At 46.5% G+C, this 21,373-nt stretch overlaps 1 protein-coding gene across 2 annotated transcripts in view; it reads left to right on the top strand.

The window, feature by feature from the left end:
- BRMS1L (BRMS1 like transcriptional repressor) overlaps positions 1 to 21,373 on the top strand; it is a 90,081-nt gene that overhangs the window by 55,591 nt on the left and 13,117 nt on the right. For both annotated transcript variants that reach the window (XM_044271737.1, XM_044271736.1), the window contains exon 7: positions 18,995 to 19,059. In XM_044271737.1, the coding sequence (XP_044127672.1) occupies positions 18,995 to 19,059 (65 nt within the window). The remainder of the gene's footprint in view (positions 1 to 18,994; positions 19,060 to 21,373) is intronic.

Below are 21,373 nucleotides of genomic sequence, written 5' to 3'. Positions count from 1 at the left end.
TCAGACCTTCACTGAAAATGGCCTCCCTAGGAATGTGGCACAATGTCCATTCACTGCCATAATAAGTAATTATCTTATTATTCTAGTAAAGCCTTTAAGACTCTGCATTTAAATGCACTCCTCCTGCTGTGAATGAAGTCTGCCCACACGAGCAGATTAAGTACTTTTGTCTATGATTATGTGTCAGTGTAAAGAGCGTTTGAGAGTTTAAAGCCCTGCTCTTTTTTTATATGACTAAGTGTAGAATTGACTCTCACAACAGATTTATGGTGAGGACTAAAAGTAAAATGTGGAAGTAGCAGTGTACATCTTTAGTATATGTCAAGAGGATCTCCCAAAGTACTCTATAGGCATACAGTGCCATATATTGCCCATAGGCGTGTGCTATATATCGCACAGAACGCACCACAAAGTATACATTTTTTACGAGATGGCTCTGCATAGAATAGCGTCATCGACTACTCCATGGATGCCCAACCTGTGACCCTCCAGCTGTTGCAAAACTACAACTCCCAACATGCATGGACAGCCTACAGCTATTAGGCCCCTTTCACACGGGCGAGATTTCCGTGAGGTGAACGCATTGCACCCGCACTGAATCCGGACCCATTTATTTCTATGGGGCTGTGCACATGATCATTGATTTTCACGCATCACTTGTGCGTTGCGTGAAAATCGCAGCATGCGCTATACTGTGCGTTTTTCACGCTAAGCAGGCCCCATAGAAGTAAATGGCGCTGCGTGAAAATCGCAAGCAGATGCGGTGCGATTTTCACGCATGGTTGCTAAGATGAAAGTCTATTCACTGTATTATTTTCCCTTATAACATGGTTATAAGGGAAAATAATAGCATTCTTTAATACAGAATGCTTGGTAGAAGGTCAATTGAGGGTTAAAAAATAAAATAAAAATTAACTCCCCTCCTCCTCTTGATCACGTAGTTGCCGTTCTCTTCTTTAATCATGAGCTGCCGGCTAAAGGACCTGTGGTGACGTCACCGTGGTGATGGACCATGTGATGAGCTCAGTGAGGTCACGACAGGTCCTGAAGAAAGAACAGGAGACCGGCAGCTACGCGATCAATTGGAGGAGTTAATTTAGTTTTTTTTAACCCTCAATTGACCTTGTACTAAGCATTCTGTATTAAATAATTACATCTACACAACCTTGAACCCAAACCTGAACTTGCACCCGCGCGATAAAAACTGAACAACGGAACGCAATCGCAGTCAAAACTGACTGCAATTGCGTACCTACTCGCGCGGGTTTGCCACAATGCACCCGGAGCCAAAACGTGACACCGGTGTGAACCCAGCCTTAGGTACGCTGGGAGTTGTAGTTTTGCAACAGCTGAAGGGCCGCAGGTTGAGCATCCCTGGACTACTCTATACTGTCTAGCAAAAATAGAGTTACATCGATGAATGCATATTTAAGGAGGCCTCCTTCAGGTGAATGGTAGGCTTTGTATGCTTTATATCTATTGGCCAGGGCTTTCCTGGAGCGTATACCTAACGTACACTGCAAATAGCAGATAGTTATTCAAGCACTATATTTCTCGTACATTCCATTGGGGGACACAGACCATGGGTATAGCTTAGAGGTATTAGTAAGAGGGAGACTATGCAAATGAAGAGCTCCTCCTCCCCGGGCTATACCCCCCGGCTCCAGCAGGAGAAACTCAGTCTTTGCTTAGTGTCCGGTGAAGGAGGTTGACACGATCACTATCTCTACTCCGGTTTGTTATTTTCTTTCTAGATGGGGACACAGGTCAGCATAGCGCTTTCCTGGTCCCCCGTGGAGTGCCCGCCGCAGTCTTTGGGACGCTGCCTCCATTGCCCCCAAAGTAGACAAGTGGATCCGGGCTCGACCTGCGGCTCCGGTATCCCACCAGCCACTGGGTCACCTGCTGCCACCCTCCACCAGAGCACTGCACTCCTGGGTAAGGAGTTAGAAGTCTGCAGAGGTGCATCCCTGCTGGTCCTGGAGTCGAGGGAGAAGACTGCAGGAGCAGATAAGTATTGCCTGCATCCCTGCCACCCCCCTCCTTCCTTCCTCCCTCTCTCCATCCTCATTACTCCTGAGGCTGCCTGGGTGAGCTGCAGAGATAGGAGTCCTTCTGGGGGCACGTGGGGCTCTTTATTAGGGGCACATATTGCCTGTCTTTAAGGCAGGCATGGCATCTGGCATGCTATGCGCGGCACTTGCCGGCATCGCTCCTTTCCTTGCAGGGGATGCACCACAGAGTTCGGCGGTAGTACTCACTGCGGCAGCCGGCGGCGGCGCTTTCCTCCCCACACCCCAGGGACGTTAGCCCCCGATATGTTTGCTGATCGGGCCCTGGTGGCCATTTTTTCTTCATACGGCACGCGCGCTCTTTTCGCGCCATTATGATGCGCCGGGGGGCGGAGCCTCAGTTCCGCTCTGGCGCTTTCTCCGCTGTGTACGGCCGTCCAATTTCCAAACTCTCGCGTGACTTCCCCTGCTCCTCTCCGCTGGAGGTCTTCTCTTCTGTTGCCTGAGTAGTGGGACATTTCAGACAACTGGTAGGAGATTTTCTAATTCTTATTTGTCAAAGCCATTATGCCTAATCCACTCCTGGCCTGTGGCAGATACAGATGGACTTTGTCAGACCTTGTTGCTAAGCTAAAACAGGTGTAGGGATAAAGACTTTAAAAAGATGAGGGAGGTCTCTGGGGTCTCCCCTTAGTCTGCCATAGCCATTTCTCAGGCCCCATCGGGGTCCTGTCAGGTGTGCCTTCAGCCTTTTTTCTGTCGCCTGTGTCTTGTGCCCTGCCCCTGGACAGGATCTCCTCCATCTCTTGTTCAGCACAGTCCTCCATCTGCATGATGCAATCGTGCCTCTTTGCGGAGACGGCGGTACCCAATGTCCAGGGCGGCCGCGGATCTGGCCTTAGTAGCCAAGGCGGCCACGTCCTTTATGGAGCGTAAGGCGGCTACCAATTCTGTGGCAACCCCCACTCAATCTCCTCTCAGTGACTCTCACAGAGGATGCCTATCCACTAAGAGGCAGCATGGGCGGCAGCATTTCTCCTCGGATGACTCCGCTCCCGCCCCCCTCCCCGCCTAGGGCGCGTTCGGACGACTCTCCCTGGAGGGGAATTGTCCGGCTCGGACTAAGTCATGGAGCGGGGCACCTTAGCCTTCCACCACCACGATAACTAACTTGGTGGCGGCTGTCCGTGACACCTTTAATGCCTGAGACGGTCTTTTTGCCTGTCCATGGGGACTTTTCCATGGTCCTAGCTAAGGCCTGGAACCGCCCTCATCAAAGTTCTCTGCCACCAAACGCATGGCTGTGCTTTATCCTTTTCTTGAGGATAGTGTGGAGAAGTGGTCTTTTCCCCCTAAGGTGGATTACCCTGGTGGTCAGATTAGCCAAAAATACGGCTCTTCCTGTCCTAGATGGTTCCTCTTTGTAGGACGCGGTGGACAGGCGTCTGGATTCCCTGGCCAAATCAATTTTCTCTCTGGCAGGCACGTCCCTGCGGCCTGCCTTTGCCTCAGAATGGGTTGCCAGAGCCCTTTCAGTGTGGTTACAGTGCCACCACCAAGAAATGGCGGAACAAGTTGCGTCTGCTGACACACTGGCCTACGGCCACACCACCCTGAGCACGCCCGATCTCGTCTGATCTCAGAAGCTAAGCAGGGTTTATCCCTTATCTAGACGACTTTTCGATAGTCCGAGAATCACGGTAGGCCTGCAGGAAAGCTGTACAGGAGGTGTTGCAGATTCTGGAAGATATGGGATGGGTCCTGAAGAGAGAAATCGAGACCAGAACCATCACAGTCAGCATTTTCTGGTATTGCTGTTGGATTCAAGGATACAGAAGTGTTTCCTGACTGAAGAGCAGATCTGGAAATTAAGAGAAAAGATACAAGATCTAGCCCAGAACCCAAGAGTATCCTTGATAAAAGGTATGTCGATTCTGGAGAGTTTGACTTTATGTATCCCAGCGGTTGTATGGGCCCAGTTCTATTCCAGAAGGCTACAGTGGGACCTGTTGACTGCCTGGGAAGGGGGCAAGAAACCCTTAGAATCTTGTTTAGTTATACCAGACCCTAGAGGAATTAAGGTGGTGGTTGATGCTTGACTACAGATGCAAACCTTTAGGGTTGGGGGACTCATATTCTAGAACACTCAATCCAGGGCTTATGGCTTAAAGAAAATTTATAGTTCCATCTCTGCAGTTTATATTAAAGGCACAGAAAATATTCATAGTATTAGGTATATGGGCGGATCACCCTATATCAGGAAAGGTACGGTGCTCCAACTGAAATTGATGCACCCAAATCAATACAATTAGGAGGTTACAGAAATAAATATAGAAGGGCACTCAACAAGTCACACCGAATTAGAGAGATCTAAAATACAATTTATTGTACATATGTCTAAAACTATGCGATAATACAAAATATCATAAAACAAATGACATAGAACAAAGAATAAAACAATGGATAGATGATATACTGATGGTAAAATATAATTGTCCAATATCGCTAAAACCGCAACTGAAAAAATTTGAAAGTCAGTGTCACATCCAACTTAAGATCTTTTTTCTGATGCACACAAGGACTTCCGATATATTATCATATACTAGAGTTTCAATATGAGTGTGTGCAAAATCGTATGTTTGGAATCAGTCCATGCTAAAACAATTTGTGGCGTCCCAGGTTTTCGTATAATGGCATATTTAACAAAGCAGCAATATTCGACAAAGTAGTGTACATTAAAATCTGTAATTGTCTTTCTGCGGAAGAACTTTTTATGGCGATCCACTGATAGTCTCTGTAGCAGCAATCAGCTTGTGGAGTGTAGAAAGTTCGTATTCGGCGTCCCACGTGTCTCGGACTATAGTCTTGGCGTCCCACGTGTCTCGGACTATAGTCTTGGCGTCCCACGTGTCTCGGACTATAGTCTTGGCGTCCCACGAGTCTCGGACTATAGCCTTGGCGTCCCACGAGTCTCGGACTATAGCCTTGGCGTCCCACGAGTCTCGGACTATAGTCTTGGCGTCCCACGAGTCTCGGACTATAGTCTTGGCGTCCCAAAATTTCCACTATGCAAGGTGGATAAGGTACCAAACGCGTTTCGGAGTGTAACTGTACTTCTTCCTCAGTGGTAGTACTTGCATAGACTGTTAGCTGCCTTTTATATCCCTCCTTCTTGGGTTCCTTACAAAAGATGGACTGGATTTCAGTTCTAAAAGTACTTGTAAACAGAGTTGCGGTTTTTGATGCTTGATGCGTTTTCAATAAAATCATTGCTTTTACCCTAATTACTTAAAATACAGTAAAAGTTGCAATAAAAATCCAGAAATAAAAAAATAAAATAAGGAACAATTCTTAAAACTTGAATTATGCACATCTCATCAGCTAAAGTTGACTGGGATTCTTTTAGCTCATGTTATCTATTCAGGCGGATTTTTTAAGTCGTCACGTTATCTCCCAAGGGGCATGTAGTCTAAACCAGAATTTTTTTTATAGGATTTCAGACATTTGAGGGGTTCCTTCAGTAGACCTCTTTGCTACCGGTCAAAATAGGAAAGTAAAGAAATGATTTTCTTTCTCCAGAGGGATCTTCCTGTGGTCTAGATGCCTTTTTTCACAGTTGGAATTTTCCCTTTGGGGTATGCCGTCCCTTGATTCACAGAGTATTGCAGAACATAAGGGAAGATCGTGCTTGGGTGATTTTAATAGCTCCCTTTTGGCCCAGAAGAACGTGGTTTACTTGGCTAAGAAAGATGTCTGTGTCGGACCCATGGGTCCTTCCGGAGATCCATTACCTTCTGTCTCAAGGGCCAATTTTCCATCCACATATAAGGAGCCTCCATCTGATGGCATGGAATTTGAAAGGTTCCTGCTAGCCAAGAAAGGGATTCTCGGCCAACTTAGTAAATACCCTCTTGAAATGTAGAAAGAAGGTGACAAATTCCATTTATGCCAGAGTCTGGAAGAAATTCTTGAGTTTTGCTGATATTGATTTTAGGGACATCCCTCCCCAGGTTTGGGTTTTCCAGGTGTTAGAATTCCTTCAGAAGGTGTTGCAGTTAGGGTTATCTCCTAGCACTTTAAAGGTTCAAGTTTAGGCACTCTCTGCCTTGTTTAATGAAAATTTGTCCTCCAATCCGTGGATATCTAGATTTTATTTTTTATCAGATATTTATACTCTACATTAATATCTGTCAAGCGTGCCAGCTCTAGCAATAGTAAAACACATTGTGTTTGGTCTAGGGGCTATATATATCTCTGTAATGCTGCATCCAGGAAAACCAGACTGCTCAGATTTTTTAATGGAGCCTCTCTTGTGATAAACATACTTCTCCATTTGAACCAGATTGTGTACCCTAGCCACCAGCTCATGTATCGTCGGTGGTGTTTCGTCTATCCAGTGGGATGCAATAGTTTTCCTAGCTTGATATAGGATCCGCTCAATAGCCAGCTTCTTTTTCGCCATGCCCAGCAAGATCTCAAAATATCCTAGTACACATGGTAAGGGTGCAACATCTAAGCTTACATCAAAGACAGTGTTTATTAGTTCTATGACCTCTGTCCAATACCGCCTCAGTCTCGGACAGTTCCACATGAGATGAATTAAGTCCGCATTGGACATGTCGCACCTTGGGCAGAGGTCATTGTCCCTATATCCCATATTTTTTTATTTTTTTTTAGGACCACTGCCGTTCTGTAGACCCTATGCAATAGGTACAATTGGGAGACTCTATGCGCTTCACTGACCGCTAACAACGGGCAGTCTCACTCCATTAGTTTTAGGTTGTTGTAAAGTGGTAGGTTTAAATCGGGGGATACCCTTCTTCCAAATTAAATCTCTAAACAGGGCATTTACTTTATAGAAAAAAACGAAGCGGCATCCAGCAGGGTGCATTATGAAGAAGGTACAGTAACTGGGGCATCAAAATCATTTTTATACGGTTGGTCCTCCCGACCATGGAGAGCAGCAGTTTAATCCATGTATTTACCTTATCTTTAAATCTAGATAATCTAGATTTAGCAAATGCGTTAAGTTCAGGTTTTTCCAAACACCCCCACAGCGGCACGACAGGAGGATACCCCGCCTCCCCAGGGACAGGAAACAACGTGGAGATCTTTAAATACTCCCCTCCCCTTACCTGCTCCAGTTGTTTCCTGTCCCTCTGGGAGCAAGACGTGGAGTTCTCTTCGCTGGTGGGATGTCTTTCGCCCATCAGCAGGATCGCCGGCAGGTCGTTAGGGGAGCAGGATCGCGGGACTGCGGTGCGGTTCTCCCTGTCTCCCAGGCACAAGTCCTCCGGTGGAGGCAGCCCCGGGCAGCGCTTCCTCGCTGATATCGCGAGAAGGAAGCCACAGGATCGCGGGTCACGTGAGCGGGAGCTCACAAGCGCGGGAGTTAGACGTCACTTCCCTGCGCAGATTTCAAAAAAACGGCGGGAATCGGCGGTGTCCTAAGAACAGCCTGCAGCATGTCGGCATCAGGAGAGGACGCAATGCGCAGACCCTCGGATCCTTCCAAGACCGGCAGCCCGGTAAGCTACCCTCCTCTGGAGGGAAATGAGGAATGTATATTGCCTGTGATTCACTGTGGGGTTTAGGTTTTCTGACCTTCTGCACTGGATAAGGGACTGCCTCTCCCTTTCTACAGACTAGGCAGCCCCCTTTTTTTATTAAACAAATTTTCTGACTTATATCTAATATAGGTCAGGGAAATTCAGAAATCTGAGGCCCAGCGTGTCAAAAAGTGTTCCATTTGCAAAAAGGCCCTACCGTCAGGGTATAAAAAAGCCCTTTGTACCAAGTGTTTGGAAAAGATTGTGGCAGAAGAGTCTCCTTCCTTATTGGATAATATTAGAAATATTATTAAGGATGAAGTAAGCAGCGCTGTGGATCAAAAACTAGCTGCTACGTCCCAGAAGCCTTCTACTTCTATGGCTGAGATGCCTGCGACTTTAGAGGCAGAATATCAGGAAGTGGATCTTGATGAAGGGGAACTCTCAGAGTCTGAACCTCTTTCCTCTGAAGATGAGTCCGGGAAGCCTCTTTGTTCCATTGAGGAGACCGAAGTATTATTAAAGACCATTAGGGCAACTCTAAACCTAGAGGAGTCTAAACCGTCCAAAACTATACAAGATTTAATGTTTAAGGGCTTAGGAGAAAAAAGGAAGAGGGTGTTCCCCCTCCACTCTAATATTACAAAGTTAATTAATAAGGAGTGGACCGATGTGGAAAAGAGACCAAGCGTATCTAGGGTCCTAAAAAGAAAATATCCCTTTGCTGAGGAAGATACGTCCTCTTGGGACAAGTGTCCTAAGGTGGATGCCCCCGTAGCAAAGATTACAAAAAAGTCAGCCTTACCCTTTGAGGATTTGGGTCTCTTAAAAGACCCAATGGATAAGAGAAGCGAGGCCCTACTAAAAAAATCTTGGGAGGCTTCCATGTCCATCCTTAGACCTAGCGTGGCCGCTACATATACAGCCAGGTCCATGTCTATCTGGTTAAACCAGCTAGAGGAGCACCTAGTATCAGGAACCCCTAGAGAGGATATTTTAGCTTCTCTTCCAGTTCTTAAACAGGCGGCAAAATTTTTGGCCGATGCTTCGGTCGACTCTATTAAGTTAGCAGCCAGGTCAGCGGCCCTCTCAAACTCTACCAGAAGGGCAGTATGGCTTAGGTCCTGGTCAGGTGATGCGGCATCCAAAAACAAACTCTGCGGCATCCCCTGCGAAGGTGATAGGGTGTTCGGATCAGTACTGGACGACATCCTTGATAAAGCCACAGACAGAAAGAAGGGGTTTCCTTCGGAACAAAAGAATTTTCGTCAGAGACGGTTTTTTCCCACATCTAGGGGCAGACAGGACCAAAAGAGAAGGGATTTTTCCCCCCGGTGGCGTTCGGGAAGAGGAAGAGGTCGAGGGTTTTTATTCAACCCCTCTGACTCCTCCCAAAGGTCATCAAAGCAATGACGCCAGATGCAGGGTAGGAGGAAGGCTGAAGTACTTCCTTCCAGCCTGGGAGAATATCTCCAATTCCCCATGGGTTTTGGACGTAGTCTCCTCAGGCCTAAAGTTGGAGTTTTCCACTCTTCCCCAGGAGGTGTTCCACATCACCAAAAAAGCCGGTCCAGTCCAAGCTCTAATACTAGATCAGGTAAAAATCCTTTTACAAAAAGAAGCCATAGCGTCAGTTCCCCTAGCAGAACAGGGAACAGGTTATTATTCCCCCTTATTTTTAGTCAAAAAGCCGAACGGCTCATACAGAGCCATTATAAACCTAAAGTGACTGAACCAACATCTACTCTACAAACGGTTCAAGATGGAGAGCATAAAATCCACTATAGGTCTGTTACAGAGAAACACCTTTATGGCAACCCTAGACCTTACCGACGCGTACTACCACATTCCAATCTGCAGAGAGCATCAGAAATTCCTAAGATTTTCAGTACAGCGGGGTTCGGTGGTACTCCATTATCAATTCCAGGTCCTCCCCTTCGGCATTACGTCAGCACCAAGAGTCTTCTCCAAAGTGATGGCAGAGGTGATAGCAGATCTTCATCTAAGGGGCATATTAGTTGTGCCGTACTTAGACGACTTCCTTATAGCCGCGGCCTCAAAAAGTCTCCTATTAGAACAGATAGAAATAGTGAAGCAGAGCCTAACAGACCTGGGGTGGCTAATAAACATAGAAAAGTCAGACCTCCAGCCCGAAAAAAGGAAGATCTTTTTAGGAATGCTGCTGGATTCAGGCCTCATGAGGACCTTCCTCCCACAGGAAAAAGTCCAGACTATCAAGCAGGAATTTACGCTGTTCCGCAGCAGATCAAGAGTGACAATCAGGTCAATAATGAAAATCTTGGGTCTAATGTCCTCAGCTATCCCAGCAGTAAAGTGGGCTCAGGCTCACTCAAGAACCCTCCAGGCTTTCATGCTCAGGGAATGGGACAAGAGCAAAGCTTCTCTAGAACGGAGAGTAAGAGTCCCTCAATATGTAAGAGACTCCGTAAATTGGTGGTTGATCAACCAAAACCTAAACACAGGCGTCCCGTGGCAGCAAACAGATGTGGTCACTATCACTACAGACGCCAGCAAGAACGGTTGGGGGGCCTTTTCAGACAGGTCCGTAATACAAGGGGGCTGGCAAGAAAATCAGATCCTAGCCTCTTCCAACCTGAAGGAGTTAGGGGCAGTATGGGAGGCCTTGAAGGCCCTTCACTCAGAAGTCCACGGGAAAGAAGTGAGAATACTCTCAGACAACACCACAGCGGTGGCCTATCTGAACAGACAAGGGGGCACAAGAAGCCCATCCTTGGCAAGGGTCTCAAGAGAGATTTTCCAGTGGGCGGAAAGAAACATACTATCAATATCGGCAGTTCACATAAGGGGAGAAGACAATACAGTGGCGGATTTTCTCAGCAGAGATGTCTTGAAAGAAGGGGAGTGGTCCTTAAACCCAAGGATATTCCATCGGATAGCACAAACATGGTTCCTTCCAGAAATAGATCTGTTTGCCACGCGTCAAAACAGACAAGTAGAGAAGTTCGGCTCTCTGGCTTATTCAGATCACCCTCTTATAGTGGACTCTCTCTCCCACCCATGGCCAAGAGTAAACCTGTATGCCTTCCCTCCCTTTGCGTTAATCCCCAAGGTGCTGCAAAAGGTACTTCAGGAGAACCACAATCTGATCCTGATTGCTCCTTACTGGCCCAAGAGGTCATGGTTCCCTCTCCTAGTGAGGATGTCAGCAGGAGACGTGTGGCATCTACCAAACATCCCGGATCTCCTTCACCAGGGCCCAGTATGGCATCCCAAGACAACACAACTTCAGTTGACAGCATGGAGACTGAGCGGGAAATATTAAAAGGAAAGGGCCTCTCGGACGCGGTAATTTCCACAATTCTTTTTAGTCGCAAAAAGGTGACTTCGAGGATCTATGACAGGATCTGGCAGTCTTTCAGAAGATTTACAGGGGGGGATACCAGAGGTCCCCTTATAGTCACTAAGGTCCTAGAATTCCTCCAGTCAGGTCTTCAGAAGGGGCTAAGAGTAAGCACTATAAAGGTCCATATATCAGCCTTGAGTGCCTTACTTGATATAAAATTAGCAGACATAGACCTTGTTAAGAGATTTGTGAAAGGAGCTCGGAGAAAACAGCCAATAGTGAGGTCCACTGTCCCTCCTTGGGACTTAAATCTAGTTCTAGCAGCCTTATCAGACAACCCTTTTGAGCCCTTATCTGAGATATCTCTAAAGATGCTTACCTTTAAAACAGTTTTCTTAATAGCCATCACCTCGGCTAGGAGGGTGGGGGAGATACAGGCTTTCTCGTGCAGGCCCCCGTACCTGTCCATCAAGGATGATAGGATAGTACTGAGACATTCTCCCTCTTTTTTACCCAAGGTGGTCTCTAAGTTCCACTGTCTTCAGGAAGTGTCCCTCCCTTCCTTTGGATCCCCATCAGGCAGTCAGGAACAAAGACGCTTCCATAACCTGGATGTAAGAAGAGCCGTTCTTACCTACCTAAAGGCTACAGAAGATCTCAGGAAGACGGACAGACTATTTGTTCAGTTTGCAGGCCCAAATAGGGGAAACGCGGCAAGCAAAGCATCCGTTAGTCGATGGATTAGATCGACAATCTTGGCTTGTTATGACTTAAGGGAGGTTCCTCCCCCGGCAGGCTTAAAAGCCCATTCAACCCGATCTGTAGCAGCCTCTTGGGCTGAATCAGCGGAGGTTCCGTTAGAACAAATTTGCCAGGCAGCCACCTGGTCGTCACCTTCTACTTTCTTTAGACATTATCAGTTAGATGTGTTGAAGAACAGGGAATTATCATTTGCTCGCAGAGTGTTATCTGCTGTTGTCCCCCCCTGATATGGGATTCCTATGTTATTCCTCCTGTCGTGCCGCTGTGGGGGTGTTTGGAAAGATTTCAATTACTTACCGGTAATTGGTTTTTCCTCTAGCCCCCACAGCGGCACGGGGAATTTCCCTCCCAATGATTATTCTAACTTTTATTTAAAAAAAAAAAAAAAAAAAAAAGGATGAAAGAAGGAAAAAGTTATGTCTTTCTTGGAGAGTATCCTTGTCTAATTCTCAAATATACATAAAGATTAATTTTGTTGCATCCATTCCAGAGTTTTCTCGGTTATTTACTGGAGCAGGTAAGGGGAGGGGAGTATTTAAAGATCTCCACGTTGTTTCCTGTCCCTGGGGAGGCGGGGTATCCTCCTGTCGTGCCGCTGTGGGGGCTAGAGGAAAAACCAATTACCGGTAAGTAATTGAAATCTTTATAATCCCTTATATCAGGGGTTATTTGGACGCCTAAATACTTAAAGGAGGATACTATCGTTAGACCCATGGCCTCTTCCGGGGTCGGAGTGCCTCCATTAGTTAATGGCATAACCACAGACTTCGTCCAATTAATTCGAAGACCAGATAGTCTACCATAGTCATTAATGATCTGCATGGCTCCTTTAAGGGAGTTCCTCCAGTCATCCATGAACAGCAGTAGATCATCTGCACAAAGTGCAACTTTTTCAGTCAGCTCATCATACTGAAAACCTCGCACTGAGACTGCTCGTCTCAAAGCTTCTGCCAAAGGCTCCACCGCCACCGCAAATAAAAGCGGCGACAGGGGACACCCTTGCCGCATCCTCCTATGCAGCTCAAAGGGGTCCGACAGAGTACCATTAATATGGCTTTCAGGGATGCATACAGAAGTCGTACCCACTCTATGTAGTGATTTTAAAGCCCATCCTTTCGAGCACCAGCCATAAATATCGCCATTCCACACTGTTGAATGCCTTGGCCGCATCAAGAGATGCAACCCTGCCACACACGAGGTGTGGACCTGGCTCGCCTGAATATTCAGAAAAAGTCTTCTGACATTAACAGCAGTGGAAGCATTTGGCTTGAAGCCCGCCTGGTCTGTGTGGATAAGCATTGTAATAACCCGATTTAGTCTGTTTGCCATCACTTTAGCCAGCAATTTCACGTCCGTCTGCAGGAGCGAAATTGGCCTATAAGAATCCGCTCATCTTTACCGGGCTTCGGAATGAGCACAATTATAGCTTCATTCATCGAGGCAGGCAAGCGTCCCGCTTCTTTCGCCTCCTTGCAAACATCCAGCAACTGGGGAAAAAGTATGGATGCATACCTTTTATATAGTTCAGGGGGTAGGCCATCTCTCCCTGGTGCCTCAATATTAGACATGGATCCTAAAGCCTCCTCCAACTCCTTTAAGGGTTACTGGGGCATCTAACATATCTCTCTGTTCCCCCGAAAGGGTACGCATCGGCAGCTGCTTTAAAAACTTCTGAATTTCCTCCTCTGAAGCTGTTGGACTTGTACAGCGAGGAATAGAAGGACTGCATAATATGAACTATCATGTCAGGATCATCTCTTATTACTCCCTCTGAATCCCTGCGCGCCGCTATATATGATGTCTGCTGTTGAGCTCTGGAAATTAAGGCCAACAGCCTCCCTGCTTTTTCGCCCTCCTCATAATGGGACTGCTTTTGGAAGAATCTTATTCTTTGCACTTTGCAACAATTTGTCATTAAATTTTTCCTGCGCCTCCTTCCACCTTGTCTCAGTGTTCGCCGTTGGAGCAGGGACATGCGGTGCCTCCAAGAGCCCCACCGTGGTAGTCCATTTTTATTTTTTTTGCATTAATGTCCACTATTAACAGCCCCCTCAAATAGGCCTTCATGGCCTCCCACACCACAAGTTTAGATGCCGATGGGAGATTGATGTCAAAATATTCCTTCAGTTTGTCACCTATTCCCCCCAGATCCAGTAATACATACAGCCAGTGCGGGTTAAACTTCCAGACCAGGTTTCTCCGTATCCTGGTGGGCTGAAAGTCAGCGATCGCCAGAACCGGAGAGTGGTCCAAGAGTCTACGTGGTAAGTATTGGATATCCCGGAGAAAGCGCCCCATACCAGCATTCCCCAATATGAGGTCAATCCTTGATAAAGAGTCATGGGTAGAGGAGACACACGAATACTGTTTCATCAATGGATCTTTCAACCGCCAGAAATCCAACAGAAGGGATTCCCGCAGAAGCTTTCCAAATGGAGTGAGGTCACACCCAGGAGAGTGAGAGCCCCCTCACATCTTATCCAGTGCAGGGTTAACAATACTGTTCAAGTCTCCCATAACTATGACTGGAACATCCGGCACGTCCACCAAATAAATCGGAATAGATTTAAGCACCTGCAGATAGTAAGGCGGTGGGATGTAAACCCCTATTATACACGGGATAGTATACAGCATGCAGTGCAGGCAAATATATCTTCCTTCCCTATCTATCCTATGTGAGATGCAAGTAAAAGCGATGGATTTGTGTACTAAAATGCTTACGCCTCTCGCATATGTAGAGTATGTAGCATGATGGCAGTGTCCAGCCCAATGTGGACTCAGCAGCTTTGTTTGATCCTCCAGTAATTGCGTTTCCTCGATGCAGCATATCACAGGGTGGTGCTGTTTGACACTATCTAGAATAGCCCTCCTTTTATTACATTCCTTCACCCCTCTGGTATTCCAGCTGAGGAAGTGAACTATCCCTGCCATGATGATAGTTTATTCATCGGCACATTGAAGCGGGTGAGACCCAGGGAGTCTACTGTTAAAGGGCACAACATATTCCTCACATCATGCTCTAGGACTCTAACTATGGAACTTTGATAAATCATGGTCACAATTTACAGACTCTAACTAGCAAGAATGGGAACCGCCCCCCTCCCCTTTTCATTAAACTAAGCAAACAAATAGAACCCAAAAAGGCGCTCTAGCCTCAACAGCGGGGTCCCACCAATAACACCCGAGTTACCAGGCCCGTGGGATCCAATTGGCACCCGCCGTCAAGGCCAAGCACCAGTAGTTAGCCTAGGGCGGTATCAGCAACATATATCTGTAGGAAATAACAGAACAATTTACGTTGCACTTAGCAAATACACAAAGTATGCGACATACACCCACACCACCTGCACCTCTAGAACAGAAAGTATTGAACCCAATGCGAGATGTCCCCTCCATTAATAGGTTTTAGGAGCCATTCTACTCTGTACATTATAAACCACTAATAATCTCACCAGCCATATTGTCGCACATACCGACTGACACACCACACGCCCTCAATGATGGTTGTGTAGATTATCACCGCATCTTACGGCCATCAATTTCTATCTGCCGCCAGCTGTCTCTCATGACAGTCCAGCCACTTCCTTGCTTCCTCTGGGTTGTTGTGGAAAGTCAAAGTCCCCAAGGCCACTATCCGCAACTTGGCAGGGTATATCATGGAATACGCAACATTCAGGGACCTTAGACGTTTCTTTATGTCCAGGAATTTCGCTCTTCTTTTTTGCACTTCCTGAGAGAAGTCTGGATATAGTGACACCTTATTTCCATCAATCGTAAGATCCGTCAGCTCTCTGGCTTTTCTCAAAATAATGTCTCGATCTCTGTAGTGCAGTAATTTCACCAGTATGGGTCTCGGAGGCGCCCCCGGTGGTAACGGTCAGGTAGGAACTCTTATGAGCTCGTTCTACAGCAAAAAACTGCGTCAGCACCTCCACGCCAATTTTTTTTTTAAGCCAGGTTTCAAAGAATTCTGCCAGCTGATTCCCTTCAGCCTTCTCAGGTATGCCAACCATTCTAATGTTTCGGCGGGCCCGGTTTTCCAGGTCGTCCTGTTTGGCAGCAATGACATCCACCCGCCTGGCGTACTCTCTCATATCTCTTTTCAGGGGGGGCAAGATATCCTCTACCGCACCCATTCTGCCTTCCAAGGCTGTGGTGCATTCTGCAAATTTTCTCAAATCGTGGCGGACAATGGTAACGTCTTCTTTCATGGATCCTACTTGTTTAGTAAGAGTAGTAAGTGACTTGGCACAGTTAGTTATTCCCAGCGTCACCTCTTTCAGAGTAGGTTCATCCATATCAGACTCTGTAGCCCCCATAGTGTTTGCGTCAGCATCAGGGCACTATGGAGAGAATCTATTATTGTGGACGATATGCTCCCCAAACGGCTCCTCCATTTCAGGATCAAAGTCCATTTGCTCACCGCCACTGAAGAGGACCTGGCAAACTTCTCCAGCCTGGCCGCCGCGTCCCGTTGCGCCTCTGCTGTCCAGCACTGTCGGCCTGGAGTTGCCGAGCCAGCGCCATCTTGGATCTCCCTCTCCACCACTTTCCCGTCCTTTTTCACTTTCATGGTTGCAGGAAGCCTGCTCTGGTGCAGTCCAGGGGTCAGCAGTATATTAATGAACCGATCAGAGGCTTTTATCTCCGGTTCCGTGTGGGTTTCAGGATGTTTGTCCCGTATGGTGCAGAGGGCAGAGGAGCTCGGCCGCCGTGCTGCCGCTCACATGCTCTGCTTAGCTTCGCCCCCCCCCCTTCTCTTAATATTTGATTAATATAATGATTTTGGTCCTAAACGCCTTAATAAAACATCCCTTTGAGCCTATTTAAGGAGATTTCCATAAAATGTATATCTTTCCCATAGGATTAGTGATTTCCATCAATCCTTCCTATACAACCATACTAGAAGATGGGGTTCATTTAACCTGATCCATCCTTTCAACCTTATATCATCTACTGAAGAAGAAAAGGCTGATCATTGTCTTGACGTTAGAAGGTGTTTAACACAGTATTGGTCCAGGACTAAAGACTGGAGGAAGTATTCCTCAACGTTTGTTGTTTTTCAGGGGAAAAGGGCCATGCAGCATCAAAAAATAACTTTGCCAGATGGATTAATTCAGCAATCTCATTGGCATTTTTTTTTTCCATAGGAATGTATTAGTGCCGGATCCGGCATTCAAATTGCCACATTGACGGATCCGGTATTCCAGTCTGCGCATGTGCCGACCTTTAAAAATGTGAAATAAATACCCGATCCATGCGCTCCTCCCCTCCTTTAGGCCGGCGGCGCACATAATGGTGTGCTGCCAGCCTGTGTGGATGGAGCTTGCAGCCTGGAAATCTGCATAAGCACCACCAACACAGTGCTGCAGAGCGATCTGTGTCTGCAGGTGAGAGAAGACTGTGAGCTTCAGGAATGGGACAAGGTGAGTAGTTACTGTGTTTTTTTTTGTTTGTTTTTTAACGCAGAGGGCATTTCTACCCTGGAGGGGGGGCCGCAGAGGGCATTTCTACCCTGGAGGGGGGGCCGCAGAGGGCATTTCTACCCTGGAGGGGGGGGCCGCAGAGGGCATTTCTACCCTGGAGGGGGGGGGGGGCCCGCAGAGGGCATTTCTACCCTGGAGGGGGGGGGGGGGCGCAGAGGGCATTTCTACCCTGGAGGGGGGGGGGGGGCCGCAGAGGGCATTTCTACCCTGGAGGGGGGGGGGGGGGAGGGCCGCAGAGGGCATTTCTACCCTGGAGGGTAGGGGGGAGGGCCGCAGAGGGCATTTCTACCCTGGAGGGGGGGGGGGGGGGCCGCAGAGGGCATTTCTACCCTGGAGGGTAGGGGGGGGGCCGCAGAGGGCATTTCTACCCTGGAGGGGGGGGGGGGCCGCAGAGGGCATTTCTACCCTGGAGGGGGGGGGGGCCGCAGAGGGCATTTCTACCCTGGAGGGTAGGGGGGAGGGCCGCAGAGGGCATTTCTACCCTGGAGGGGGGGGGGGCCGCAGAGGGCATTTCTACCCTGGAGGGTAGGGGGGGGGGGCCGCAGAGGGCATTTCTACCCTGGAGGGGGGGGGCGCAGAGGGCATTTCTACCCTGGAGGGGGGGGGGCGCAGAGGGCATTTCTACCCTGGAGGGGGGGGCCGCAGAGGGCATTTCTACGTGTCAGGGCCACTTAGGGGTATCATACTCTGGCGCACTAAAGGGATATTGTACTGTCCGAGGGGCTTTAAAGGGGCATCATTCTTGTCAGGGGGCACTGAAAGGACATTCTTGCTGTCTGGTCGGTAGAAAGGAGATTAGGTGGGTTTGGAGCTGTGGATTATTGTATTTTTTTGTTTTTGTTTTTGTTTTGCAGCTCAGACCTTCGTCCTACAATAGACTCGGGTATGTAGACCTTTACAAAAAGTACTTGCGTACCCCTGTACTACAAAAAAGTCGCAATTTCACTCCAGTGAGGACCATGCTTATCTTATGAGACTTTTTAATAGAATATGCGACTTTTTCATAAAAACCTGCGACTTTTTCATAAAAACCTGCGACTTTTGTAAAGCTGCTTACTGACAGATAAACTGCTACCGTCAAACCACATTTATTACAGTCTTAAAGGGCCGATCATAAATCTGACTTTGCTAAAACCGACTTTAACCATATGTGAAAGTGGAGTGAGCTGTCAGAGTAATGATAAATCTGGCCCACAATGTATTGTGGTGCTTGACAAAATCTTGGTCTTGTTTTAAAACCTAGATTGTCAACTTTTAAGACAAGTCTTGGCTGATATCTCTAGCTGCTACACAGTTATATCATACTTTCTTGGCAGGGGAACAGTTAAAGACATTACAGTAGGGGTGGGTTTTAATTGACTGGCACTACTAAGTAGCTAGAACTTGTATGATTTACTATGTTTGGGCATTGGTGTATGGCACCACAGACTCATATTATCTGAAACCCAAATGGTATAACTCTCTTGGAGGTAAAAACCAGGGTCTTTACAAAGTTGGTAAGGACATCTCTTGTATAAAGGCACAGACCATTTCAAGATGTGTGTGCCTGGGTATGATCCTTATTATGTGAATTTGTGATGTAATTCCGCCCTCCTTCACTCCGTTTCTAATATCCATAATGTTTGTAATTAATGATGTTGTATTTATTATTGGCTGTGCTCTTTGAGGCAGTACAGTCATTTTTGCCAGCAGTGTAGGCGGTGGGTCCTTCAGCTTGTTGTTGGCTCGTATGCCCACACACATCTTTTTCCTGTTTTCTTGAAGGTCAGTTATTGCTTTCCACAGTAGTAACAACGTTTAGATGATCGTACGTATTGGAACATGTCTCCTACAGATTACAAGGATCCTTAACATACTCACGACCATATATTGTTTACATGCTACAAGACCTGGATATCCTTGAAGACTGGACGACTATTAGAAAGGTGAGGGTTTCTGCCAAAATACAGCATTCTCACTCATTGAATGTGAATTTACAGGTGCACCAAGATAATGGGTTGCATGGCATTTGCCAAATTTACTTTGTTTTAGACACACTTTACACCTGCAGCAAAAAAAAGTATTTAAACACTGTGTAAAATCTGTGCGCTATATTGGTGTAAAGTATGCCAAATCTAAGCCAAGAATGTCTACCATCCCTAGCGAGTTGCAGCAAACTTACGGTACTCTATTTTGATCCATTTGGATTAGTTTGCTGCATCATCTTGTAGGACCTTGACTCTTACGTGATTACTGATCCATCTGTAGAGATTTGTGAACCCATACTTCTTTTACGTCTTTTTGGAATACAGGTACTGTAAGGCCTCTTTCAACAAGCGAGTTTTCCATCCGGATATGTGTTGTGAATGCATATCATCCCGACCTATTCATTTCAACGGTTCTGTGTACCAAAATTTTGTTTTTTACACCATCTTTGTGTTCAGGAAAAATCACAGCATGAGCGTTTTTCAGGCAGCCCTGGCTCCAAAGAAGTGAATGGGGCTTGCGTGAAAAACAGAAGACCTCCAGATGCAATGCATTTTTCACTGATGGTTGCTGGAGATGTAGGTTATTTTTCAGTTTTTCTTCACACGCATGAAATCGGACGGGAAAAGAAGAACACACACAACGCAATTGCACAAAAAACTGACTTAACCACTTCAACCCCGCTAGCTGAATCCCCCTTTAATGACCAGGCCACTTTTTACACTTCTGCACTACACTACTTTCACCGTTTATTGCTCGGTCATGCAACTTACCACCCAAATTAATTTTACCTCCTTTTCTTCTCACTAATAGAGCTTTCATTTGGTGGTATTTCATTGCTGCTGACATTTTTACTTTTTTTATTAATCGAAATTTAACGATTTTTTTTGAAAAAAAAAGACATTTTTCACTTTCAGTTGTAAAATTTTGCAAAAAAAATGACATCCATATATAAATTTTTAACTAAATTTATTGTTCTACATGTCTTTGATTAAAAAAAAAATGGTTTGGGTAAAAGTTATAGCATTTACAAACTATGGTACAAAAATGTGAATTTCCTCTTTTTGAAGCAGCTCTGACTTTCTGAGCACCGGTCATGTTTCCTGAGGTTCTACAATGCCCAGACAGTACAAACACCCCACAAATGACCCCATTTCAGAAAGTAGACACCCTAAGGCAGTGATGGGGGACCTTTTAGAGACCGAGTGCCCAAACTGCAACCCAGAACCCACTTATTTATCGCAAAGTGCCGACATGGCAATTTACCCTGAATACCAGAGTCCAATATAGTATATCTTCAATGTACTTTATCATTTGGCTATAACAACCTGCCTACATTCAGTGTGCTGCCTGCGTTGTTCGTAGTGCGCCCTGCACTGATGAATGGCAGGAAAAGTCTAAGGCATATTGGTACACAATAGACTTTTTTCAGGGTGCGGGTGCCCACAGAGAGGGCTCTGAGTGCCGCCTCTGGCACCCGTGCCATAGGTTCGCCATCACTGCTCTAAGGTATTCACTGATGGGCATAGTGAGTTCATAGAACTTTTTATTTTTGGTCACAAATTAGCGGAAAATGATGATTTTATTTATTTATTTTTTTCTTACAAAGTCTCATATTCCACTAACTTGTGACAAAAAAATAAAAACTTCCATGAACTCACTATGCCCATCACAAAATACCTTGGGGTGTCTTCTTTCCAAAATGGGGTCACTTGTGGGGTAGTTATACTGCCCTGGCATTCTAGGGGCCCAGATGTGTGAGTACTTTGCAATCAAAATCTGTAAAAAAAAATGACCGGTGAAATCCGAAAGGTGCCCTTTGGAATGTGTGCCCCTTTGCCCACCTAGGCTGCAAAAAAGTGTCACACATGTGGTATCGCCGTACTCAGGAGAAGTTGGGGAATGTGTTTTGGGGTGTCATTTTACATATACCCATGCTGGGTGAGAGAAATATCTTGGCAAAAGACAACTTTTCCCATTTTTTTATACAAAGTTGGCATTTGACCAAGATATTTATCTCACCCAGCATGGGTATATGTAAAATGACACCCCAAAACACATTCCCCAACTTCTCCTGAGTACGGCGATACCACATGTGTGACACTTTTTTGCAGCCTAGATGCACAAAGCGGCCCAAATTCCTTTTAGGAGGGCATTTTTAGACATTTGGATCCCAGACTTCTTCTCACGCTTTCGGGCCCCTAACATGCCAGAGCAGTATAAATACCCCACATGTGACCCCATTTTGGAAAGAAGACACCCAAGGTATTCCGT

This window comes from Bufo gargarizans, chromosome 11, assembly GCF_014858855.1.
Source record: "Bufo gargarizans isolate SCDJY-AF-19 chromosome 11, ASM1485885v1, whole genome shotgun sequence".
NCBI classification, from domain to species: Eukaryota; Metazoa; Chordata; class Amphibia; order Anura; family Bufonidae; genus Bufo; species Bufo gargarizans.
The sequence above is the reverse complement of the archived record's forward strand: the minus strand, read 5'-3'. Positions and strand labels throughout refer to the sequence as shown.